This window comes from Copadichromis virginalis, linkage group LG11 (genome assembly GCF_057382275.1).
Source record: "Copadichromis virginalis isolate Kocher_CV1m ecotype Utaka linkage group LG11, C_Virginalis_male_GT1.1, whole genome shotgun sequence".
Taxonomy (NCBI): Eukaryota; Metazoa; Chordata; class Actinopteri; order Cichliformes; family Cichlidae; genus Copadichromis; species Copadichromis virginalis.
In genome coordinates this window covers 8,999,313-9,026,403 of record NC_140628.1, presented here as the reverse complement: position 1 = coordinate 9,026,403, position 27,091 = coordinate 8,999,313, and the positions used below count along the sequence as shown (strand labels likewise).

At 41.2% G+C, this 27,091-nt stretch overlaps 1 protein-coding gene across 1 annotated transcript in view; it reads left to right on the top strand.

Annotated features, from left to right (window-relative positions):
• vps13b (vacuolar protein sorting 13 homolog B) overlaps nt 1-27,091 on the top strand; it is a 297,789-nt gene that overhangs the window by 221,910 nt on the left and 48,788 nt on the right. The window contains exons 39-45 of the mRNA XM_085472981.1: nt 11,135-11,337; nt 12,557-12,773; nt 14,294-14,478; nt 23,907-24,100; nt 25,711-25,892; nt 26,249-26,469; nt 26,553-26,684. Coding sequence (XP_085329107.1) covers nt 11,135-11,337; nt 12,557-12,773; nt 14,294-14,478; nt 23,907-24,100; nt 25,711-25,892; nt 26,249-26,469; nt 26,553-26,684 — 1,334 coding nt within the window. The remainder of the gene's footprint in view (nt 1-11,134; nt 11,338-12,556; nt 12,774-14,293; nt 14,479-23,906; nt 24,101-25,710; nt 25,893-26,248; nt 26,470-26,552; nt 26,685-27,091) is intronic.

The window sequence follows — 27,091 nt, the reverse complement described above, 5'->3', positions numbered from 1 at the left end:
CAGGGTGACCATATTAGTACATGGAGGCTTTCAAACATGCCATTTTACTTGGGAAGGATGGCTCCTTGATGTGAATGTGAATTGATGGTTTAAGTGGTGATGATGTTAAGGTGATAGATCACTGGGCAGAGGGAGAATAGAATCCTCCTCATCCTCGTCGCTATTGTCTCTGAGGGGATCAATCAACAAGCTCTCTGGAGTCGAGGAGCTGTTTGGAAAGACAAAGAAATTTGGCCTCTGCGTCTTCGAACATGTCCACCCAGCTAGTGTCAGCTGAGTTTGGTTTGTCACTGGGCTTTGCCACAGTACTGGAAAAGCAGCAATTTGCTTTTGAGGCTACCGACACTTGCAAACAGCGCTACAGGGTTCTTCCTATCATTACATGGTAATGCTCACAAGAGATGGAATCTGTTAGCGATGGTGCATATTTGACACCCATACAGGCGATGTAGAGGTGACGGGAACTTTTCCCTAAGATGGTCAACCCGCGTGAAGTCCCTAACCTTAGTGAGAGTGGCTTTTCCCTGAGAGGATCTACCAGTAGTCAGAAGCACTACTGCTCAACTTTGACAGCTAGCGAAACAGCTACACAAACATAAGCTCACCGGATGTACTACCTGCAACAATTCAAGAAGCAAATTTATTTTTGTAAGGAAAATATAATTACAGCATAAAAAAAACAAATCCTGAAGCCAAAAAACCCACAATTAGGGACTAGATTGACAGTAGCGCCTGTGAACAGTTAAATTAATAATCCTTGTCCAAGACTGCTGAGGAGCTCTAGTGATCTTACAGGAAGAAAACAAGAATGTCTGGTTTGGGGCCAGAGGCTATTAGAAAGGGAGTTGGCGAATCCTGTGTCCTTGAAGTGATTGGTCTGTTTCAGACAGACTTGATGGTAATGGAGCTTCTGTGATTGATGACACTATAAGGTGCTTCTCTTAGTGGGATAGCGATTGATGTTTGAAGGAAAGCTAATGGATAACAGTTTAATGGTATTGCCTAAGAACAGTTTACATTGTGAACATGGAAGTTAAGTAGGAAAACAGAACCGTGAGTCATTATTTTGCAGATTGCTAAAAATGGGCTTGGACCTTAAATGACTCATTGTTACATGTTCTTTTTGTGAAAACTGAAAAACATCAAACTCGTGATGTGATCCATTTCATTCTGCTATATTTCAAGATATGGCTACTTGCTTCAAGGAAATTCTTGAAACAGGTGGAGCTATGTTGGAAACATCTGTCATGACTTCACCCTGTTTGGCAGAAATAACCAAAATTTAAGACTCTGTAATACTCTGTACTAAATGTACATGCTTTTCTGTGGCGTGTCATTTGTCTAGTACCCGAACTCAGCATTTGGGCCAAGAGAGCAATGAATCCAGGCACCTTGAAAATACAGTACTGTTGCAAAGTGCTCCAGATATCCTATACAAAATGTAGTATAGAACAGATTGTTCATTCATGTGCTCACCTCGATTACATTTTTTTATTCCTTCAAATTAAAAAATATGCCTGAAATGCAATATGTTTACTCTGCAATATGTTTAATTCAACAGCAAAAGCCTAAACCATTGTTTTGGTGAGTGTGTGCCTCTTTATGAGTTGTAGCTTCTGTATATCTATTGATCACTATGTCACTGCATACCAATAGTGAAAGTATTTTCTTTCCATGCTTGTTGTATGATGTCTTTGCCTGTTTGGAAGGTTTTACATTCAGTCATTTACTCCCAGTGATGAACACTGGGAATCAGATCGCACTGTTGCTTCTATTATTATTTGGAATATTGTTGTTTTTTACATGTGCTAGCAAAGTCCTCATCTGCCAACAACAGGGTTTGACAGTAAACTGTGAAGTGAGATGTTTGTGTTAGTCTTGGGTCTAAAGTTGTAGGACTGGGTGTATTTGATTACGTGGGTATGTGTGCATTTGGACATGAGAGAGACAGTTTTTTTCACGCAGTTATGTATGAATGTGTTTGAGGGCAAGATGTTTGTTTTTGTGCTAGAACCAAACCCTGCCTTCATCAACACTGACTATTATCCAGGAGGCTTCACAGTGTTTCCATTATGACAATCAGAACCGCTAATGCTAATGTAAATTAAAGAGCTTCCAATTTCTTTGTGCAGCTGGGTGTGAGCCGGCGCACTATAACAGATGATGAGGGATTTTTAGTTTGTTTTTCACTTTTGCTGTTTCTTGGCACGTCTTCTAAATTGGACAGCAGATGGAAACAGAAGGATAAAATAGGTGGTGGTGGGGAGGGATTAGGGGGGAGGAGATGGCATGCGACGTGCTGGAGATGAGGAGGAAGACTTTCTCATTATCATTCAGGTAGATGTTTTTTTACCTCTGTACCCTGAGCGGCACGTCCTCTGTTTACTGGGGCTGCAGAAGAACGAGGACAAGCTGAAACAAGGCTCCCTAAGTGCCTGCATCTGTTTTACAGATGTTGTTATATAGGGTTACTTCAGATAAAATGATTGTCAAAAATGTTAATTAAAACCTCAAACAATTTGCACTTTGTTTACTCGAATCTGCATAACTGCACGGTGACACAATACTCAGCAGTGCTGCCCTGAACTGATTTTCACCAGCTTTCAGCTTTCATCCATCTTTGATGTGTTGACTTTGATAAACACAGTTGAAACTGTGTGTGCAAGGCAGTGGGGAAAAAAAGCAGTTTAGAGACAATAGCGCTAGTATGAAAGCTAATCCCGTCCCACTCACTGTGCTTTTGAATGACTCTACTATTTATAGTTATTACTCTTTCTTTTGCACTCAGTAATACGTTTCAAGAGATCCGTTCATAATAGTTCTTTGATTTGTTTACTGTAAACACAGGAAGTACAGATTGATTTGCCGTGAACTGACTTTTCATGGGTATTGTTTTCTCCACAATTACCAGCACACTGAAAGCAAGCCATTAGAGCCTGACTTGATGCAAATAAAAAATATGGGGATCAGGACCACTGGTGTTTATTGACATCCACTGGGTTATTCATCCTCAGTTTGGCTCTAAACGTCTTGAAATACTGGTTGTTGTTACGCCTCGAAAAACATAACCTCATGCGTGTCTGTTCCGAACAAGACATTATAACAACTGCCATAAAACTAATGCTGTCATCATGTATGGCAGACGTTTTACTCAACTCCTCTTACATCATATCTGAGTGCTTTGTGAAATACCTGAGACATCTTAGATCCTCTGTACAGATCTCATTAAAGACTGATATTTCATTTCAGCGCCTTTTCTCAGAGCACATGCTGAGCCATGATTTGAGTAAGACTTGGGAAGTTTACGTGGCACTAAATGCTTGTAAAGAGCCTCTTGTTTATATGGGGTAAGACATTAAAGCAAACTGAATAACATGTTTATCTCACCCCGTTGCATGCGGATTTTTCTTTTTGTTTATTTGACAACTTAAGCACACTTATAGATCACAACACACACGGCTTTTTTCCCCATGGGTTTCTTCACATAGCGTTTCCAGATTTGTTGCCACTGAAAGGAGACAAACTGTCTCCAATTACACAGACTGATCACTAGTGACATTAGATGTATCTGCTGACTTTTAGCCTTAGCTGCACTGCCTCCATCACTCACCACTCTGGCCTACTCTGTGCCTTGGAAAGCGAATACCTTGGAATTTTCCAAAGATAAAGGTTGGGATTCCCATTCTGTAAGGTTGAGCCTTTGAGCTGCCACAATAAGTCAGCAGGAATGACCCCCCTGGGAGTAGCTGAACATGAGAGATGTAAGACAGGAGAATGTAGTGCGACTGCTTCTACAGTATGTATTACTACTGTTGCTGCTGTTGTTGCTGTGCTGGTCCTCAGTGGCAGGCTAAGACTGATGGAGCAAATCCTGAGCAGACCTCACGTTGAGGCCTGTGTGTGTAAGGAGAAACGGGAGAGGGAGGAAGTGGGAGGGAGAAGTTGTGAAAGAAGAGAAGCAAGGGGTGTGGAAGATAAAGTAATAGAGGGAGAATAAAGTTAAAGCAGATTAATTAAATCAGGAACAAGGGAGTTGAGAAAAGAGCTTGTTGGAAATGGATTGTGACTGGGAAAAGGAGAAATACTCGCTGAGAAGATAGGTGGCACATAAGGCCATAAGAGAGAGGCATAAGGCACATGTAGACATATATAAGAGAGGACAGGGAGGCCACACTGTGTCCAGTGCAAGATCTCCCCAATATTTGTCATTGCGCTCACCTTATCCTACCCTGTCTTCATCATCCATGCAACATCTGGGGCTCTGTACCTGGTCTTGGCAACCCCCTCTCTGCCAGGGGACAAGATGGAGAGAGAGGGGATTAGGTTGACAGTGAGGTGTGTTACCAGATCCTGTGTTAATGAAAAGCAAGTGGAAGCCCCGCATTCCTCCCTCCATCCACGAATCACCACTCCCCAAGGTAGGGGGGCATTTGTAGTTCAATGAAAGAAAGAAAGGAGGTGTGCAAAAGAGAGAGAACAGATGTCTTGGGGTCCATGAAACAAGACCCTCCCTAATCTCTCAGCTCTCTGACTGCTCATAGAGTGCCCCTGATTTCCTAAGAATGCACACACCCACACGTCCATAGACCCTGTTCCTATAGCGTGCTTTATTTTTGCGCATACAGGCTAAGTTTTGCTCTCAATCCCTTTCTTGTGTGGACCTCCAGCTTCTTCTTCACTGTGTTTTACTCCAGCGCACTTGCAAATGAAAAATTCTTATTGTGAAACAAAGCGAAAGCTACCCTTTGTTTTTTTATGTCCTGTCTTTATCTTTCAGTTCAAGTTTTATTTTGTTTCTTTGGCCAATCTTTGAATTATGATCATGTCAGTTTGTTTACTCTGCTGAAAGAAAGCCACTCTCTTCCATCTATCACATTATTTCTGCTTCAGTGGTCAGGAAAGAGCAGCTGAGTTAAGCCAAGCCAAGAAAAGATTTATATTTATCTGCTGTGATTTGGCACGCTCGCTATACTAATAAATTATTTTCAGCACATTAATAACAGAAATACTATGTCACAGAGAAGACGTGAGGAAGAGGGGTCCGGTCTGTTCAGGTATTTACCTCACATTTCTGCCTGATGCTGATCTTACATTGTTATTGACATTAAATGTAAAAGGTCGATATTTAGGTGATATGAGTTTAATAAGACTCAGTCATCATTAAAACCATGATTTCTGAGTCCACCGGCTTATCATCTAATGTGCCTGCTTTTGTACACACTTGTTGATACTTGCACTTTTCTACAGGTAAAAGTATTTTACAACCATCAAAACTTTGAAATCTTCCAACAGGGACTGTACAAAATGTTTGGTTCAAAACAAGCTCCTCTAGCTTTCTAGAGAGAAAAAGTACTTTCCTAATAAATCCTAGTAAGAAAGTACCGTTACTCTCTTAAAAAGCTCTTTTGTAGTACTTTCTAGGAGTGGTTTTTTTTATGTATACTCTGTCAAAACAGTGCCCAGCTGTTAGTACATTTTACATTTTTCGATTATAGAGAAAGATAGACTAAGTGACTGTAAGAGAAAGCAAGTGCACATCTTCATGAATAAGGTAAATTACTATTCATACAGTTGTTGCTTTATATCTTTTATTACTCGCCATTAGTTTGCCACACAACTCTTTTTTTTTTTAATTGTTCTACTTTTGTTCATATCCAACCAACACACACACACACACACACACACACACACACACACACACACATGGATACATACCATTGGAGTAGCCAAAGAAAAAGAGGCATTTCTTATTGAGTTACATTTGAAAGCATCCATACGGAGCCCGAAGCTGTTTGAAAAAGATTTCTCAAAGTCAGCTTAAAACCTGATAATTTGTCAGAACCCAGCCTTAGGCTGGCTAAAAGAATATCATGTAATAAAAATTCCACTTTTAGGGGAAAAAAACATTCTGTGTAGCACATAGACTTAGCTTCATATGTAGCGTTCATATGAGAAATTGCATTTAGTGTTGGAATAAATGCATATCTTGCATACACAATCTGCTTACGCCTTGCAGCTCTCATTGAACCCATATTTACTCTATTTGTAATGGCTTGGCTGACGTGCAGCTTTTTGCACTGAGCTATTTTGGCCGATAGCGTCCCCTGCTACAAAACCAGTTTCCTCTAGTGTCCTATAGTGGTCTTGTGGTGAGTGAGTAGTGTATTTCTGTGGTGAGTGACAGTATATTACTCCTATTACTCTTACCATCCCAGAAGGTCTTCAGGGGCCTCTCCTGGTTATGTAATGACTCCTTTAGGTTTCTTCTAATTGATACCAGCACGTCGCTGAGTATAAATCAGCCAGGCAGTGGTCAGATAACGGCTGCCAGGGAGAAACCAACATGGTAAATCAGTCTCCGATCCTATCTAATCTATCTAATGTTTGCCAGAGATGTATTTCACTTCAGGAAGATTTCTACCCAACCTTTTCCCCACCACCCACTTGGTTCCTCAAGTGTCAGAGGTTGTGCATTTGCCTGCAGTAGATATATGTGTGTGTGTGTGTGTGTGTGTGTGTGTGTGTGTGTGTGTGTGTGTGTGTGTGTGTGTGTGTAAGGTACAGAAATCCAAATTAATTCTCAATGGGCTTTGTTTATTATCTTGACTCCATTCTAATAATTTAACACAATTACACAGTTATTCATGCACATGCATCCATGGACTATAGCTGTGTATTTGTTCCTCACTTGTTACAGCTGTTTTACAGCTCTGGTGTTTCTAGCAGTCACCTAAGGGGATATATAAAAACCAGTGCTATGTGTATAGTTAATTAGGGCTCAATGGTTTATTTATTCAAAATTAATAAATAACCAGATGGCATATTATTTTAGATGTGAAGGAAAAAAGTATTACTCAACTTCTTAATTTGTTTTCCCCTATTTGTAACCACGATGTACTGTATGTGTACATCGGGCAGAGGTGATTCACTGACATCTGTCCACTGGCCTTATTGATCACCTCTCTTACCAGCCCTGTCTTAGATCAAGACAGTCCAAACAGCTGCCTGTGCACCTATATTTACTTCCTTATTAATCAAGTTCTTACTTCTCTCTTCTCCTCTTGGTCTTTTTCTTTGCCCAATGTGTCACTGTTTGGTTTTGTCTGTGTTTGATACTCATCATTTATAAATATATTGCATATATGCTATACAAAGCCCATATTTCAAATCATCTCACCAGTATTGAAAGATGTTACCTCCGTCTTATGGCAGAATTTCACAGTCCGGCTGCGTAATGTCTTTGGGCTGTCTGCTGTCTCTGGAGACAAACCTACATAGTGGTAATATGGTCATAAAGAGCAAAGGCAAGGATGGGAACAGGCTGAAGAAATGTGCTTCTGACTATTATTCAGCATGAAAGCAAGAACAGAGTTAGCGATGGAGAAAGAAAGGGATTCCCCCTCATTAAAACCACTCCCAATTAGGCTGATTATTGAAAGTGTTGGCTGCTGCTGCTGCTGGCTTTAACATCAGGATGCTGCGGTCAACCGGGCTGTAAATGACGCATGGTGAGACGGGAGGAAATGCTTTGCTACACACTCTGTGAGTGCGACTATGTGCATGTGTGTGTATTTATTTCCACTTGTTCACCTGGCTGTGCATGGTAAACGTCTGGATTTACATCTGTATGGATGTAGGCATTCGGCTCTACTTTGCTAAATGTGCCTATGTGTGACTGCACTTAACCTAAATGTGCTTTTATACATAAGTGTTCATGAAAGATTTTCATCTTAACAACTCAGTTTGGGAGTTCCCTTGAACTGTGTAATAAATCGTAGCCATGAAAATAAACCCATTGTCCACAGTTGAGTAAGTAATAGCCAAGCTCTGTCTGTGCTACGGCACCAGGAGATATTACCAGGTAAGCTGCCAACTTGTATCAACAATGTCTTTCCTGAAAGAAATGAGTCATCCCAGTTTAACTTTTACCCCAGATTGTCTTATGCAATAGAAGTTGTCTTTCTTTGGAACCCCATGTTGTGTTATTGCACTTTAATGTTGAATAAGATGTTCCTTAGTCAGTTGACCAAGCCTGGAAAGATTTGAGTATCCTTGTGTGTCATATCTTCATCACATCATAGCTCACTTTCTCTCTCATATCCTCTGTTCTCGTCTCCACACTCTTTCCCACCATCCGTGTCTATATCTATTCATCTCCTCATTTGTCACCTCCTTCCCCAGTCCCCCAATTCATATGCCTTTCCATCTCTCCTTCAACCCCCATTTATTTTTTGCTTTACCCCAAGTGAACCGCAAGCTCCAAGTAGGCTGTCTTTACCTAAAGCTTTCAAATATAAGGAATAAAAAGTTTTATTTTTGGTGTGGTTTTTATGGAAAAGTATCGATAGTGTAGCCTGCCAATCCAAACACTGTGTAATTTGCCATCTGCTCCATACACATCATGTCATGCACAGTGCATTTTTTTTCTACATACTTATGCTGATGTTATTTCTGGGTGCTAATTCTGAGTTAACAAAGGGTTTACCATGTTTTAAACAGCTTGTATTATCAAAGAGGTAAATCCTGAATGTTTGACCATACATTGCCTCTGTTATGCTGTTGGCAGCTTTTTGCTACATGTCTACTTGTTTCCTTAAAAAGAGGTATCACTGCAGTTCAATGCACAGTTGTTCTGACTACCTTTATCTTATGTTGAGACTTAATGGGATTGCTGTCTTCCATGATAACGGTGTCCCTGTTCACGGGACCTCAGGGCTCACTGAACTGTTTGAGTGTGAAAATGATATGAATCATATTTCTTTCGCTGTTCCCAGATCTTATCCTACATTGGCACCTATGGCCAGTTTTGAACCACTGAGTTCTGGGTTGAATTCCTTATTGCTGAAATGTAAAATATCTTGAAGCATGAAGACTTGCTTTCAATTTCTTTCATAACTGCAGCTAAACCTTTCTCCCGATCAGTCCTGAACACCGCTTTGAGCAACATTAGCCACATCTAATGTGCAAAACATCAGTTTTTTTTCTCCCATGAACTGTTGGATTAAGGTCAGGACTTTGACTTTGCTTTTCCAAGGCATCATTTTCATCTTTTTTAACTATTTTGTTGCTAAGCATCACATCGCTGCATGACCCACTTTCTTCTGAGAAATAATTGCTCCATCAATGATGGTGAGCCATCCTGGCCCAGATCCAGTAAACAGGCCCAAATCAAACCCCATCCCTCTTTGTTTCACAGATAGAATAAGGTTGTTGTGCTGCAGTGCGGTGTTTCCTTTTTACCAAACCTGAGGCTTCTCATTTAAACCAAAAATGCTATCTTTTATACAGGACAGCCTTCTGGGGTGTCTTAATTATCATTAGTGAATTGCAAGTAGGGAGCAGTGTTGTGTTTGGAGAGCTTTGGTTTCCTCATTGGTTTGTCTTCCTCATTGATGCTGCATTGATGACCTCTTGCAAGAGAGACTTTTAGCAACTTAGAAGCCACCAGGGATTTCTGTATGATCTCCCACATCACTCTTGGCATGGTTGATCATGCCTGTGAAGGGTAACGATGCCCTGGAATTCCCTTCATTTGTACACATGTTGTCTGACTGCCGATCAGTGGATTCCACACTCTTCAGAGAACGTTGTGTAACCTTTTCCATCCTGGCGAACCATTGACAATTTTTTTTTTCCTGAAGTCCTTAGCGATCTCCTGTGTTTGTGCTATGATTCAACTTCCTCAAAGCCCAGTTCATTCACCATAGCGCCCACTCCCACCTGACTGTTCTCCCACCAATTAAAAATTCCCATCTACCATAAAATTGAATGCTAAAACTAGAGTTTCTTATACTTTTCCACAGAGATGTGTAATACTGGGTCATTTTCCTTAACAGATAAATGACTGAGTAATATTTTTATGTCATTTCATTAATTGTATTCCTTCTTTCTTTGACTTTTAGGTGTTGTGTGAAAAAACGATGATGTTTTCGGTCACATTTATGAAGAAATATAAAACGGTCTGACAAAGTTCAAAAACTGTTTTGCCTGCTAGACGCAGAAACAGGTGTTGCTTTCTTTGACTTTCCCAGACTAACAGCCAAGTCAGCTGGAGTGAGAATGTCTCGAGTTAAAAGACATGTTTGAAGAACCACTTCTCAGGGCATTATTAGTCATCCAGTGTTGAGGTTTCCAAATGGGCTGCCACCGCTGTAGCTATAACTGACCTGATCAGCCCTCCCACATCAACAGCTTGTTGTCATGTATAGTGAGTTATGGCAGCAAAACTACAAGTTCAGGAGAGCTTGTGACCACAATGATGCGTCTCAGTTTTAATGGAAAGGACAGATGATGTTTCAAGCTTTCCTTATTAAGCTGGGGCTTTTGCTACCTTTGGGGTTTACAGGGTGAGTGGGTGTTTGGCTTTTCTCTCATTGTAACGTGCCTGCTAAACCTTTTACTTTAGCAATTTACAATATAAAGACAAAGATATGCAGTTTCAGATTAGTTTGACTGTTTCAAATACCCCAGTGTGCCTCTGTCCATGAAATGAACTCATGGAGCCCCATTATATTAACTAATGTTTCTGTGTTGTAAATTTTACACCCAGATGTTGTCTAATCCCAGTGTTTCTGGTGGCTTAACACTGAATATAGTTTAGCTAGTTATCTGCACACAGAACACGAGGTCCAAGGCATTTACATATGCCTGTTCCGAGCGAAGAGTAATGTTGTTTCCGTCCCCAGAGAGCCAAGTATTTATGCCATTAACATCAGGCGAGCACAATATCCAGGAGGATGTGGTTGGTGTAACTGCACTGTATGTTTTGCTGCTCTGTTATCACAGTGCCAGACTGTTGTAATTGACCAGTGCAAAAACATAGAGGCAAGCATTTGTGCAGCTGATATTTGAGGTTCGGTTGTTTGTGTCTTTTAATTTCGTCTGGCCCAGTTGCAAATGAACAGTGTTAGTTTTTATACATCGTTAGAGGTATCGATATTTCACTTTGAAACCAGGATTGATTTTCGACTTTTCCCCATTTGTCTGAACCTTTGTCCTTTTTTCCATTGTAGAATTACTGAGCGCCTGCTTCTACTTTACCCACAAACCATTTATCCTTTACCTTCTGTTTTCTCTCTTTAGTTCTGCCCTGTGCTGTGCATGACATTTATTGCTACTTCTTTTGTGTTCCAAGATGCCATTCAGGCCGCCTCTGTGCTGCTCGAGGTAAAAGATGTGTTGGTGAGAACTGGACTAAAGGATCGGAGCCGTGTACTGTTGGGACCATTTTCCTGCAGCAGTTCCTTAGAGGCTCGTTGGTGTCGCCACAGTGGCAGCCCTGGACCCGAGCCCGGCCCCCCCAAACTGCTACTAGACCTGAAGGGAGGCCTCCTGCAGGTTTGTATAGGTTTAATTATCAGGCACAGCGATAGTTGATGGAAATGAGTCTCTCTGAAGAATGCTTTGTAAATGTTTTAATGAGCTTCTTCCTGCTCAACACCAGTCTTAATCTCAAGGTAGACCTACCACCCACTAAAACATCCGCTTAACTGTCATTGGTTTCCAAATTAAACCATACAGCATTTATATGCTGACACCCACTCACATCATAGCTTCTCACAATCTGAACACTCCTCTTGAATCTGATATTCCTTTTTAATTCACCCTGGCTTCTGTCCTCTTTGGAGTGAAGCGATGACAGTAGAAATTACATGCTGTAATTTCACTGTACATTTGAGTCATATCTACTGGTTAAGTGGTGGAATATTAAAAAGCTATTAATAGAGGCTGGGAAGTGGGGGAGAATATGTGTGGCTTTTTTCCTGTCACAAGTTACATAATGCCCACACTGAAAAGTCCCTCTTCAATGTGACTGACTGAGCACATTATTACAAGTGTATTATTCCACATTACTCGCTCAGGGGGAACCCCCTGACCCCTTTTATTCAATGATTCTCTAATGCTCTTATTGCGTGCCCACAAACAGAAACATCACTCGCAACTCAACACTTAATACGTAATCATACATTTCCCTCTGCAAATATTGGCATTTGTGGTGTTTTAATCAAGTGCTGTACGAAAACCACCGGAATTCCCTCAGATTCCTTCTTTTCGTGCTCTCTTTCCGAAAACTTTTGGGGGAAAAAAAATCCCCAAATTTTCCTGTTTTTAAGAGTTTAGTCATAACCCACCCTTGCAAAGCTAGTGAGCGGCGGCCGAGCAGTCGGGCAGCTCCATGTGTGCAGAGTTTTTGACTCAGAGATTCCTGGTCCTTGGTCCAAACCCCAGGCAGACTTGCTTTGATGGAACAGGGGAAGGGGAATGCCGCGGATAAGTGGGGAAGACGTAAGGTTGTGTTGGGTAATGTTGGTAAGGTTGTGAATGGGTTATGATGAGGGTAATCCTGACTCCTTCTCTTCCTGTTTTGGAAAAGAAAGTGTTGATGCAGCTTTTCAAGGAAGAGCCAGAAGTCTGTAACATGTAGCCTTATCCTCATGCCCATCTGTTATTTAACTTCTTTCGACTTTTCCCTATTTGGAGCTCCTTATACTCCCCTTTTACTCTTTTAATCCTTTCTCCCAGTCATCTCACCTTTTTTGTTCTGTCCCAACAACAGGTCTTTTGGGGCCAGGAACACCTGAACTGCCTGAAGCTGATAGAGGAGCACCTCCGTGCCTACTTCCACCTGCAGAAAGGGGATTCAGCTGAAAGCTGTGCTAAAGGCAAGGCCTGCCACACCCAGCCACCTCCGTCTCCAGGCTCTCCCTCTCCTCGGACAGAGCACAGCTCAGATGACTTACGCACAGGACGTTTCCAGTATATCCAGGACTCAGGTGAATGTCAATGTGCTGTATGTTGATCTGATGTAGAGATGATGTGCGGCTCATAGAACAGAGATTGAAATGTAATAATAATAGTAGTAATTGTTTCTTGATAACTTTCGGTCCATAGGATAAACAGTAACAATGGCTGTTTATTCATATATTCGTGTAAGTGAGTTGGACAAACTAAAAAAAAGAGCTTTTGTGACAAAGTGAGATGTCACTTAAGATACACATCGACTTAAATCAAAGTCAGATCAAAGCCCTGTGTGAAAAGAAGTTTCATCAGACATGTCTGCCTGTTTCCACTCTGAGTAACATGGTGTTTATTCCCTCTCTTTGTGCTTTGTGTGTGCTGTCCTTTAGACACACACAGCAACATTATACACAGAGGATCAAACTTCTCTCTGGCTGTAGACCAACCGTCCACAGCTGTGGTTGAGTCTTTGTTTGTTGCACTGTTCAACTGGTCTTTGATGCATTTAATATTCTGGCTGAAGCAGAAAAAAAAAGTACAGTAGTGAACTAGAACCAAGAGGACAATCTGTCTGCAACATGTTGTCCAACTGGGCCCCAGAGCAAAGAGACCAGGAAGTGCCGCTCCCCAGGTCTGACAGGGATAGATGGGGTAGATGGACAGGAAGAGTAAATGAAAGCTTGGTGGAAACGAGGGCAGAATGAGTCTCTAACCCACTTTCTCTCAGTTGAAAGCAAAACCTCATGAATGTATCTGCCTGTTCTTTCATCTGCCCTTTTTGTTGGAGAACAATATGCTGTCCACCTCTAAGAGAGCACAGACAAGAAATGGTTTTATACAAAACCAAAAGTTTCAACTTGTGAAGCCCTGGAACCAAACAAAGCAGAAATTCTCTGCTTGACTGTTTTTTTTTAAATAAACATTTTTCCAAAGGACTTGAATCCCAAGCAGCAGCCACAAAGTGAGTCAAAACACCACTCAGAGGTTTAGATCCAGCGTTCTCCAGCTTTTGCAGGTGCTTGGCGTGGTTCAATCAATAGCCGTTTACTCAATAGCAAAAATGTTTACTTAGCCACTATGTTTATGAAGGGCTCCTTATGCATATAAACACTCAGAAAGCATGGAAACATCCACAGCAATTTCTGAGGCAAAATTGTTTTGGTAGTTTCAGATACCATAGTACAAATAACCATGCAAACATTGCTACACAAAACATGGATGCAAGTTAAATATAGTCCCTTTGAACCAAAAGGAGAAAAAGTGCAAAGAATGCTTTTTTTAACCTATATCTCAGGGGGGAAAGAGGCCACTCTTATAATTAAACCGGATTTCTGTTCAGTTCAGTGTATCAGCGGGTTTTTGCCCCAGAATCAATTTCTGCCCTTTGTTTACTTTTTGCTGTTTTAGTTCTGCCACTTTTTTTCTGTTACTCGTCATGTGTTTTCTCTTTTTAGTCTGTAAGTCTTGCTCTGAAGTATAACCACAACAGAAAATCACTGACAAATTCAATAAAATCCTGTTTTGTTTTCTTTTGTTTTGTTTTCTTTCCTCGCAGCTTCACAGAGACTGCCAGGTCCACATGAGGTGGTGTTTTACAGCGAGACAGACGATACCCCAGGGGTGATGTTGTGGAGATACCCAGAACCTCGTGTCCTTACCTTTGTCAGGATAACACCTGTTCCCTTCAACACCACAGAAGACCCTGAGATCAGCACTGCAGACCTGGGAGATGTCTTGCAGGTAGAAAATGACGTCCGGGGTCTGAAAACAGATCTGACGAGTAACGTTCTCAATCAAAAAGATAGCCTTTTGCGTAATACTTAGAATAACCAAAGTTTTCAAAATAGGCATCCAATGAGCCCACAAACCCACCAGGAAAGGTTTTTCACAGAGGTCGGTGCAAGTGACATTTTCCTAGAGACTTCTACAGGACCAGAAATATTTTTTCAACTACAGGCTTTACCCCCTGGTGGCCATTAGAGAGAATGCGGGTATAAGGCACTTAGTATTTGCATTCTCTTTTCATAGCCGTTCATCTTATGTTATGTTATATTATGTCCCTTCCATAGTATATAGAGAGTATATGTCTTATATGTCTGCCTTTACTCCAAAACTCCAAAAAAGCAAAGAACAGTAATGCATTAACCAATCCATGGTCCAGCTCATTGTGCAGATGCTATAGTCACATACAAAGATGCAAGATTAGGAGAGAATCCACACACCTCTGCCAGTAGTCTTTGCTTAACATCACCTGCACTAAAAGGGAAATAAAGCGTCGTAGAGCTGGACCGGGGGGGGGCGTTGTAATTCCCTTGACATGAGTCATGAGAACTCCTATACACTGCATGTTATTGAATGACAGAGACCCCTGCTGTCTTTCCAAACATGTAATACATGGTCAGACAGCTGTGGAAGTCATCGTGCATGCTCTGGTGTGAATAGCCAGGTGTCTCAAAGCACAGATGAGGTTATATTTTGGCAGGGTGCAGTAGCTACCGAGCCTTCGGGGCCTCAGTGGGGGACAGGACATCCCACTTTTCCTCCTATCACTCATTTCCCCATCCTCTCTTTCCCCATCCTCTCTTTCCAACTTTTCATTCTTAAAGAAAAGAGTCATCCCAAATTGTGGTCTTTTGCATCCTCCTCCATATTCTCTTTTTTTTTCTTGAAACAGAAATATGACATTTGTTAGTGCCTGATAGTGTCATTGCAACAGTCGGTTGGATTTATATTTTTGACCATTCCTTTAGGAATAGAATTTGTGGGAACAGAACATGCAAAACATGTTTTGTCACCCTCTTTTCTTAGCCCAGTCAAAGCCATCTGTGTTTGGTCTGATTTTATTTGAATGGCCTTGTTATTGTGGTTTTAAATTCAATTGTGTGACTGAGAAGCAGCTGTATAGCGACTGATAAATGATCTACCACTAGATTCTCAAAATATGATGCAAGGATGGGTCAAGTACATAAATACAGACAGCCGATCAAAGATTACATTATTGTAACAACAGTTTAGCATTAGTTCCTGATGGCTAACATTGTAAGTGTACAAAGTTTTACTATGACAAAATAATTCCCAACTGGCTTTTAGCTTTTTTATTCAGTTTGAAGCTTTGGGCTTGGATGCCCTCGTCTTTTCCTTCTCCTATTTTTCTCCGGCTGCAGCATAGGTTTCTCATCTCCCCATCTCCTCTCTTTATCTTTCACATTCTTTCCTGAACTCCCATAGCCATTTCACCTACAGTACCGATTCTGTCTGTTTATGTGTGCTGGCCCAGGAGAGGAAAGATTTTGGAAGGTGCTGCAGATGTCAGACTTTCAGCGAGGCCCCACAGCTGTAAAGTCTGTAATGAGCAAAACTCCTGAGCAAACCCTCGAGCTGATTGGCCACATATTGAGTTACAGTAGAGAATTAGAGGGAGCTGATGTGTGTAGAGGAGAGAGAGTTGGAGGAAGATGTGATGATAGAGTTGGGATTGGGGGGAGGGGTTATTGTGGGTGGAGGAATAGGAAATAATATTGAGTGAAAGGGGGTTAAAGAAATATATATATATATGACCATAGAGGGGGTGGTGTCTTCTGCAGTTCTGATAATGCCTACAGAAGCCTCAGTGTGAGAGGATCTGTGTGACAATGCTACACTTTCTCTACTCCAAGGAAGAGGATGTTGATTATTTAGCAGCTGCTGGAAATGACAGGCAGGCAAAAATGAACTGTACGTCCTTCCTGATGTATACTCTGCAATATAATGCGTGTTACTATTACACATATGTGTCCTGTGCACAGAAAATGCATGATGTCAATAAGAAGCATGCATTTACGTCTGCATTACTACATATGCCTGTGCCAGTACGTAAAAGATAATGCCTGTGACTACAGACATGTGTATTAGAGTTGTGTGTATTACACAGCAGGAGTTATGGAACCAGTGGTTGATGAACATATGGTTTCCACATCTTCCACTCTGCTCCTCTTCCCCTGTCATGTGGCATGGTCCTATCTCTTCTGACAAGTCTGTTAAAAGGAATCAGGTGTTGAGGCTACTGCAGGGATAGTGGTGAAAAGAGGAGGCCCCAAGCACACAACTGTTGTTAAAACTCCTTCATGTGGGGATTTGATGCAGCATCTGCAGAGAAATGCAATGGAAGCCATTGCATTTGACAAGTTAGAGAAATCTATAAAGCACATTGTGCAACATTAGTTGTCTTCTATTAGAAAGGACTAGAACTTGTAAAACTGCTGAGCCAGCTGTAAAGGATCAAAAAGTAAGCAATGAGTCTCTCTGGTGTTTTTGTGTCATCCATGTAAACTATGCTGCAGCATGTTCATAGAGCAATGGGTCTGGCTGCTGGTAGTAGTACAAATGTAGGACATAACACACAATGTGTTTGTTTGTTTGTTTAAACTGATTTAAATTCGGTGTTAAACGCTATTCCTGTACGTTTTTGAACACTGCTAAATATGTTGTTGCTAAACTAGACGTGAAAGTAATTCTAAGATATTGGATATCTGTTTACAGATAAATTACATTTACGGTTATTATTTTAACTGAAGTTCTTGGTCATCAGCCAAAGTTATTGCAGTCCCAGGTTTGATTGATTGTAGCCCCAGTGACATAATGGTAACGCGTTGCCTTTTAGGAAACATCAGCAGTCTCGTTTAATTCGCTTTTTTAATTCCTCCCAGGACCAGAAAGAAAGTCCAGCTGAGGGGAACGGAAATGCAGCCATAAAACTCCAAAACACAGTAATGGCTTAGTTTGTATTCCAAAGGAATTTCATTTACTTTACATCAAGACTGAGGAGAGAGAAAGAGAGAGGGAGAAGGCAGTCATAATTTCTCAGGCCTCTAAAATTACCATGTGGCTATGCAGAGATGGAGGCTGATAGATTTTGAGAAATGGAAAGTGAGAGGCATAGGGAAAGAAAAGAAATAAGTAGTTAAGGGCGAGTGATAGTCAGCATTAAGCTGTGTTCATTCCTCTCTGTCATTTATGAAGTAATTCTTTTTTTTAAACATAGCAGGTGGACAGAGGACTGCATGTAAACAAAATAAAAATAGGTTTTCCGATCGGTTTTTCTCACTACCCCCCCCCCCCCCCTTTTGTCACACTCCCCCCTTGCTCCTTTCCTTTAGTCCTTCCCCACTTTCCCCTGCTCTTCAGAATAAATGAAGGGTTGTACTGGCGGGGGGGGGGGGGGCTCCTGCTCTGAGCCTTGCTGCTCGCTTGTCCCCAGAGCAGATCATATTAACATTTTATAAAATCAAGATTTCCTGCATTTAAATAGTTGTGGTTTCCCAACTGGTTCCAGTATCTCAGAGGGGGAATTCAAACCTCCTTCCATTACTCAAAGTCAAATTGCTGCCTGAGCTGTTTTTACGTACGGTTGAAGGGGAGCAATGTCAGAATTTGGTGGTTGGTTGGGGGGGGACTCTTGCCGCTGAAAAGCATCTGATCCCTAATGGAGCATCCACAGGTTCCCACCTGTAGAGTGCCGAAGCAATGAACCGATGATAAGAGAGAAAGGTGACTCATTGTCACCTTCTTGTTACATGCAGTCAGTTCTCTGAATCATAAGCAGGTGTTCGTCTTGCTCTCTTTTCTGTCCATCCTGTTCGTGTTCCCCTCCTCCTGCTTCTGTGGGGCCTGGGAACCATGGAGCAAACACAGGAGCTATGATTCAGCTTGACCCCAGCTCAGGGGAGCTGGAGGAGATGGAGCGTGTTAAAGCAGAGAATAAAAGTTCGAGTTCAGACACAGCATCCAGTAAAGTAAATGTAACAGAGTCTTGTCTCATTCAATTGCCTTTTGTCCATGCCGACTTTTCACAATATGCAATTGTGTTACTGTGATCATCCACTCTCTGTTGAAGGAAGTTGCCCAAATTACTCTGACTTTATTAAAAAAATCACACCATCTGCTCCCCTGCTGTTTGCGTGCATGGCGTTGTGGGGATAGCCTTTCATGTCCCAGCAGGCCTCCGTTATGCCATCGTGGCCCCTCTGGCCTGCGAGCGGTATCATAAAAACACTGCAGCCTGAGTTGAGCCACCAACCTTCAGCCATAACTTGTTTTTGTTAATGTTATATGAAACACAGGTCCACCATCAGCTTCACATCTGTGACACGCCCTTTCCGCCGATGCACTCGTTCTCTCCGATGAATAGAAATGTTGGAAGGTAAACCAGGGTACTCAACTGGGTATTTTACTTCAGAGCGGCACATTTACCCAGAAATAGCGAGGTGGAATTTTAGCCAAGATAACTATTATTGTAGCAGGACAGTGCTCAAGCGGACCTGCATTAGTCACAGCTAATGCACTATAAAAATAAAAGACTGTCCATGTGGTTAATTTGATCTGGAGTTTTTGCACCTCATCCACTAAAATCTCCAGTCCCCCTATAAGAGTTTGGCAGAATAGAGTAAAAACACAAAAAAGAGTGAGCATGAAGATCTCTGCATGGGCTTATTCCTGATTTTCCACACTGATTAATGTTAACATATATCAGCCCACCTGAGACAGCATAGCAGGAGTCATTTTCATTACAATTTTTATTACATCTCTTGAATAAACATTTGTTCAAGCTGATGTCAATTCAATTTGTCTGCTGGCTGATAAGAGGTAGCAAGCAGTGGAATTTTTAGACATATAGGCATCAGTGAAATAACAGAAGACCTAATAGCTCTGTTGATATTGTTAATAAAAGTAATGGCAGACATGGCTGTGGATGTCAGCAGCCACGGCCCCAGAGCGAGCTGAGGGAGTCTTCAGTTGCACAGACATACTTGAGAATTTGTAGCAATCAAACCTGGGTTGGTGATGGAAATTGACTTAATTTCTGTATGTTGTGTATTTGCTTTAGTTTGGCTGCCTTTAGTTAACCTTTAGAGAAATTGTGGTTGTGCAGTCAGACTGAGAGAAGTACAATCATGTGGAGAACAGTCCTGAGTTCTCAGAAACAAAGGTGAATTATATGAATGGAAATATCATCCATACATGCACAATGCTGCCAGCACTTCTGAATATAACATTTGTTTTAAAAAGTGCTTAACATGTAGTGTTGTGCAAAAGACTTGAGTCACGTTTCTTTCTTTTTAGCCAAGAAAATCTGAAATGGGTGCAGTGACTTATTGAAACATCTGCAGACATACATGGAAATACAGCACTTTTTTGTATAAGGCAAAAGCAGAGTTTATACAGGTCTAACAAGCTTGAAAGTCAATATTTGGTATGAGCATGTTTATTGTTTCACACAGTCTGAACTCTCTGAGGCAGTTTTCTTGTCATTTCTTTAAGCAGTCTTCAGGAATAGTTCTCCAGGCTTCACAAAGGATATTTAGAGGTCTTCTTTGGATTTTGGCGGCCTTTTGTTCCATTCTCTATCAACATGATCCCACACTGCTTCAATAATATTGGGCTCCAGGCTCTAGGGAGGCCAGCCCATGACTAATAGGGTTTCACTGTGTGTTGTTCTGTCCAGGTATGCTTTTACTCCATTGGCAGTGTGAAACCGATGCCAATCAGAGTACGTTCCAGTAACATCAAAATCAGATGATACTTTTCCATTAATTTTAACACAACCTTCAACATCCCCCACCTGTGTTTTACAGATGGCTGTAGACACTCACAGTTGTACCTCTCGCCTGACCACCTCCTTACATACTGACAATGATTTGACTCAGAAATTTCAAATTTGGATTCATCACTCCATCAGACCTGTTGCCACTGATTTTCAGTGCAGTTCTCTTGTGTATTGTGGCATACCTTAGCATTTTCTCACTGGATTTGCACCCTTCCACTGAGACCATTACTGATGAGATTTTGGCAAACAGTCGATGGATCAACTGAAAATCCAGACGCATCTCTCAGGTCCTGTTTCAGATCTTTGCTAGATTTTTTTCCCTATTTCTTAACAAGAAAATGTTTAGATACAGTTCATCTGCTGTAGATAGTGTCTTAGGCCTGGCTCTTCTTTTTTTCTTATCCTCTATTTCTTCAGTTTCCTCAGATGTTTTAAGGACATACTGCACACCATGTGCCATGAATATGTACCAAGTTTCCAGCTACCAACACTCATCTTATTGGTGGTATTATTTTATTTCTGTCAAACTTTGTTATCTTTAGAATATTTCATAGATTGAACTAAAGAAATGCAAACAAATTATGTGTTTTTGCAATAAAAAAAACCAAGTGCCTAAATAGAATTTAAAATGGTCTTGTTAAGTTTTCTGTTACTGATTCATCATTTGAGTCAGTTGCCTTTTTCTTTTAATAATTAGGTGATTCATGGGTCAATCTTAAATGTCTCAACCCAAAATAAAAGGTCAGGTACTGCATAAGGACTGGACTAAAAATGATTTAAAAAGCAGAAAATGGACAAACTTTGCGGGTCTCTCAGAAAGACTAGAGAACCATTTCTCAAGATCATCTTAAATAACTACAAGAAAGTGCGGTTTCTAGGAAGCAAAATATAAAGAAATGAGGGGTGACTCAAGACTTTTGCACAGTACCGTAGCTTCTCACGGATTTAAATCAAACCCAAAATGGAACATTAAGTTGGAATTTAGGATAGCAGATCGTTTTTTGGCGTATGTTTTGCCCGCGGTCGTGGTGCCAGGCCTACTCTGTCGAGTTCTTGTGGAAAACACAATCTCGACTCATGCAGCCAAGGGAATGTCAGCTATTCAGGGTTACATGTTGTTTATCAGATAAGATACACACACAATCAGGCAGCGGAAACTGACACTGCCCAGACTGTATGATACGCTCACATACATACGCACACCTGTGTATACACATACGTATACATGCATATTCTCTTTCATATGTACAATTATACATCGTTTTCTTCTTGAACACATATACACAATCCACTTGAATTATACATAGGTGCCTTCTCCTCCTGAAAGCAAGTGCCAGATGTTCAACTTACACATTAAGAAAACTCCTTTTTTCCTCTTTCCGTCATTCTGACATTTTTGGATTTGGTTATCGATTTCATCTCGACGTTCCTCCAAAGTTGCACCACAAGTGAAGGGGAACATGACGTACATTCAACCATTCAAATGTATTCTACTGTACCATATATATACACCTCATATATCCCTTTCTGCATGCCGTCATGTGTATAAAATATCACAGGTGAAAAAAAAGCACGCCTGGTGTTTTAGCAATGCATTTCAGGGAATTCTCAGTGGAGATTCAGCGAGTTTCCGCTCCAGTGGCTCAGCGTTGGGGGTTGCGGGTGCACAACTCTGTCAGGTGCAATTATGAGAAGTTGATTCCAGGAAAACCTGTGTGACATTGATTATATGATGTAAGCTACAGTTACCTCATCCATTCCTCTGTAACAGTACAGCCCTGCACATGAATATATGGATGCATGCACACATTTTGTGAGCACAAGGTTTCTGACACACACAAACTTGCTGACAGTTCCAGGAGTTTGGTAATTGTCTCAGGAGTTTCATGCCTCCGGTAAACAAGTGGACTGTCTTATGTGACATATGCACACCGACAGTACTAATGCACCCAAAGCATACACACGCATTCCTCAGTTGTGTTCACGTTCAGTGCGCTGCCACTACTGATCCATCAGTAGCCAATATCTGCAGGTGCTTGGTTTCGCTGAGGGTACCAGACACCTTTATGTTAATTTTGGTACAGTGTGAGAGGAATGAATGGAGCCCTACCAGTCATCACATCAATGATACTCAATGTGAAAACACTCAAAAACTGATTGTTATTCAGTGTGAGAAACGGCTCCAGGACTTCAATGCTAATGGCCGTCTTGCAGCATGCTGTTGCTGGGTGTTTAGTTATGCTGTGGTCATGAAATGTTGTTATGGAGATGAGTTGTCAGCTTGCTGTGTTGGTGGTCTGTGGTCAAAGCGCTGTCATTTTTTCCAACTAGACGAGAGATTAAAGATCGGTTGTGTCTGAAGTGAGTAAAATTCAAGGTTGAAATGCACATGCCATAAAAAAAAATCACTTGCTCATTTGTTCTCTGAGATGGGGATTCCCCATGTCTTTTAAGGGTCAGTAAAGAATCAATGGTTAATGATTAGCAGACTACCGTAGCTTAATGCGCAGCTAGGGGATCCACAGAACAGAAATGTTACCTGTTATCTCACAGCAAATGATTAATTAGTTTAAGTCTGGGCGTGGCTGTATCTATTGGGACCGCTTAACCCAGCAATGTACATTTCATTCACCTATAGTTCATTCCATACTCTATTATAGTACATAACTAAATCAAGGATGTTTTATCCTAAATTCCAACTGTTCTGTTCCATAATAGCAGACTAAACTTTCCCAAAAGTATGAAAAACAGCTAGTGTGTGTAGGGATTTAGGAGCCAACTGTGTAATGCTTAACAAATACCAAGAGATTAAACTGTTAACCCTCAGTCATAATCTCTGGGTCTCGTCCACAGCATGTCTTTTGTCCCGTCTTCCTTCTCTCACCCCAACTGGTCCTGGCAGATGGCCCCGCCCCTCCCTGAGCCTGGTTCTGCCAGAAGTTTCTTCCTGTTGAAAGGGAGTTTTTCCCTTCCCACTGTCACCAAAGTGCTTGCTCATAGGGGGTCATATGACTGTTTTTTTCTGTATGTATTATTGAAGGGTCTACCTTACAATATAAAGCACCTTGAGGCGACTGTTATTGTGATCTGGCACTGTATAAATAAACACCCATTCATCTGCAATGGAAAAAAGTATATATAACAAGGTCTCACTTGATTGTGTGCCCAAATTCAATAGCCACAATAAGAAATTAAGTTAGTATTTTTAACAGAAAATTACTTAGTATAACTGTAATGCTATAAGGAAACCCAGAGGGTTTCGAAAAAGCCTTGTTGGTTATATAGGTCCTCATGATGTCATTGTGAAATGTGTTTCCTCACAGTTTTGTCAAAGCTCTGAACTACCTGCGATAGTTTTAATTTGTGAGTAGTACATGCAGGCTGGCTGTATGGGGGCAACAGGAAGCAAAGAATGATTAAAGAGTCCAGAAAGTTCCAGAAATCTCAATTTCTACAAGCGCTACGATACACACACACACACACACACACACACACACACACACACACACACACACACACACACATATATATATATATATATATAATTACATATATTTACTATATTTTTTACTTACTTTGCTTTCAGGTACCATGCAGTCTAGAGTACTGGGATGAGCTCCAGCAAACCTTTGTTCCATATCGGGAGTTCAGCCTATCAGAGAGCTGTGCCTGCCAGCTGCAGTTGCCCAGCCTCAGCCTCACCAACCAGCAGAAGGAGCTGGTGGCCTCAGACCTGTGGAGGATAGTACTCAATCATAATGGAGATGGAGATGAACAGAGGTGAGGAAATTTTGCTTTAACTGTCCATATGAGAGCGTGTTTATGTCTACACACTGGTATGTGTGTGAACCTACAGACCGTGTGCCGTCCTGTTTGAGAAAAAACAGAAGGAGAGTGCACCCAGGCTGCTGAGCACAAAGAAGTAGAATGTATCGCTCGCCCCACATCTGGTGTGCAGGAGCAGGGAGCGGGCTTGGAAGGCGTTCAGATCGGCCTAATGAGATTTCCCAGCACACCAAGTGCCTGTCAGGGCCCATCCGGATTCCTTCCTGCTTACCTTGAGTGTATCTAATCGAGGGGAAGCTCACGGGAAGCGAGAGTAGTCAGGCCCCCTTTGGCTCATAAGTTCTTAGGCCTGGCCTGGCCTGGGCTGGGCAGGGTTGAGCTAGGATGGGATGAGTTGGACGAGGCTTGCAAGATACTATAGCACCCCAAAGAGCGTGCTTTTACTCCCTGCCACTGCTTCCTCTTTTCATTACTGTTACATCTTCCGACCTTCATCGATTTTTCTTTTTGTTCTTTTTTCTTTCCTTCCTTCTTTTAATCTTTTTTTCTTTTTCTCTCCCCTTATTTACTTCCATCTGGGATTTAGGGAACTTTTAGCGGAAGAGCGTTGCCGAGCCCACATTCTGTGTGGCTTAGAGAGCTCGAGCAAAACAGAGAGCAAGGAATAAGAAAACATGTAAGAAAAGCAACAGAAAAAATCTTCAGGACCAGATACTGTGTAAAGCAAAATATACATCTGTATTTCATTACAATCATATTCCGAACACTACATTTCCTTTATGTTTAAATTATTTGTCTTTTTTGATCAAAATTGATCCCCATTTCCTTACTCCCTCGTTTCATCTGCCTTACTTTAGTTTCCACCAGAAAAATAACTTGGCTGCCCTGCCAACTGGAAGTAATGAAAATTGTCAACATATGATGCTTATCTTTTTAAGGAGTGCTCTGCTTGCACCAGCATTTTTCAGGTCTTGAGCGTTTCCTGCTGGAGTTTTTATGGTGGATCATGGTAGCAGCAAATTACAGAGCAAATGGTCATTCACTTCAATTACCTTCCATTCAACATCATCAACCATGACATGCAATTAATGTCCACGGAGGGCTTCTCCTGGAAACTGCATGTGTAATAATGTTCCTAACAGCGAGGAAGATCTTTCACATTTCACCTTATTTCATTTCTTTTTTTTGAATTCTCAGTAACTGTATGGCTGGTCTCAGTGTGCTTCCTGAGATGGATGTCACACAATTTGTACACAAACACAAAAGCATTCCACTCTTAATAAGAATCAGATTATTTTAATAAGTCCATTGATTTTCCTTTTTTTTTCTTTTTTTTTTTTGTGACCATTATTTCACAGCTGGGCCATTGCTTTTGTTATTTAAAAAAACAAAGTTTGATAGAAAATCATTTACTGTTTTCTTTAAAACTGTCAAGTACTGAATCCCAGTCATATATTAGGATATTTTTCTCGATATTATTTCCGTATGGAATCATTTTATATTCACAGGGCGCTGTCAGTTTAAAATTTTCCTCATTTATTGCAGTCTCTTTAATGATCGTTTGTAAATATTGTCGGCTTTCTCTATCAACATTTCCCTTCCAGTTCGGATAGTGAGTGTGGGTCCCAGTTACCCTGCGATCAGCTGGTCTCTCCGATTGCACTGGCAGCCTGTACCCGAGTGGACTCGTGTTTTGCACCCTGGTTCGTCCCGTCCCTGGGTGTGTGCCTGCAACTAGCACACCTGGAAGTTCACCTCTGTCATCACCTAGAACAGCTGGGTACAGGTAAGATTTGTAATATATCAAAACAAAATCTCTTCCAAGTCTGAAGTATATTGGGTTTAGTAAGAGGGATTACCTAGGTGTTCGAGAAGTTGACTTCCAAAAAACTCTACCTTTTCTTGTTCTGTGTTTGATCTCTCATGGTAGCAGTAAAGTACACTCAGATATCATCTGTTAGCAGCCCTCTGTTTGATTGACAGCTTAAGTGTCCTTTTGCTTAATGGAATTAATTGACCTCTTGTTTAAAACTCACATCTGTTCACATGTGGATTTGATTTATATTAATCCATTTTATGTTTAATCTTTGTTACTTGTTTCAGTATATTAAGTAAAAAAAATTATGTTTCTCATTCCTCCAGCTCCATCTCGACAGCTTCATCCCTTCCTGCCAGACCGGAAGTTACCTCAAGAGCAAGAGTTCATGGGGATAGGTGCTCGGCAGCCACGAGTCTTCTTGCGACAGTGGAGCTACGGACCACGTCATTGTCAGGAGTTCAGTTTTTCCTCTCAGCTAGATTGCAAGCTGTTGGAGTACCGAAACTTAACACACCTTCAGCTTCTACAGCCGTGTCTATTACAGGTTGAGCTCAGCTTTTTACATAGTTCTTCCGTCTTTACAAAAGTTTTTTTTTCCCCAAACGTTGATATTCATTTGTATTTCAGGCCCAGGCTACAGCAACCTGTTGCCCCCAAAACACCTCTTTTGATGTGAATGTGTTTGTGGATCCAGTGGCACTTAATGTCAGCCAGTATGCCATCCACACTGTAGACACTGCCCTGCAAAGCTGGCAACAGGTAACTGCAACACTCCTCATATACTACACCAGATATTTCAGCTGCATAACAGACATATTCCAAAGAATAAAATAAGAATCAATTAAAAAGTCAGCTAAATTGTCGATTATAGATTATTGATATTGCTTTTGGTGATTAAAAATATTGTGTAATTCTGAGGGTTCTTAAAGCAGAAGTTATCATTCAGTGTCTCGTCTAATGTACTTAAGGCTAATGTTGAAAGCAAAAGAGGTTACATTTTCTTTTTATAGCCAAAATTTCACCACTGCAAGAGGAAGTGGCTGCGACCAAAGGATTAGTGTTACGTCCCCACTTAAAAGTCTAGGCGATGAGGGTGGGGGACAGTAACAGTTAGATCCAGGTGGAATGAAAAGAACGCCAGGCAGAGGTATTTAACATAAAATAGA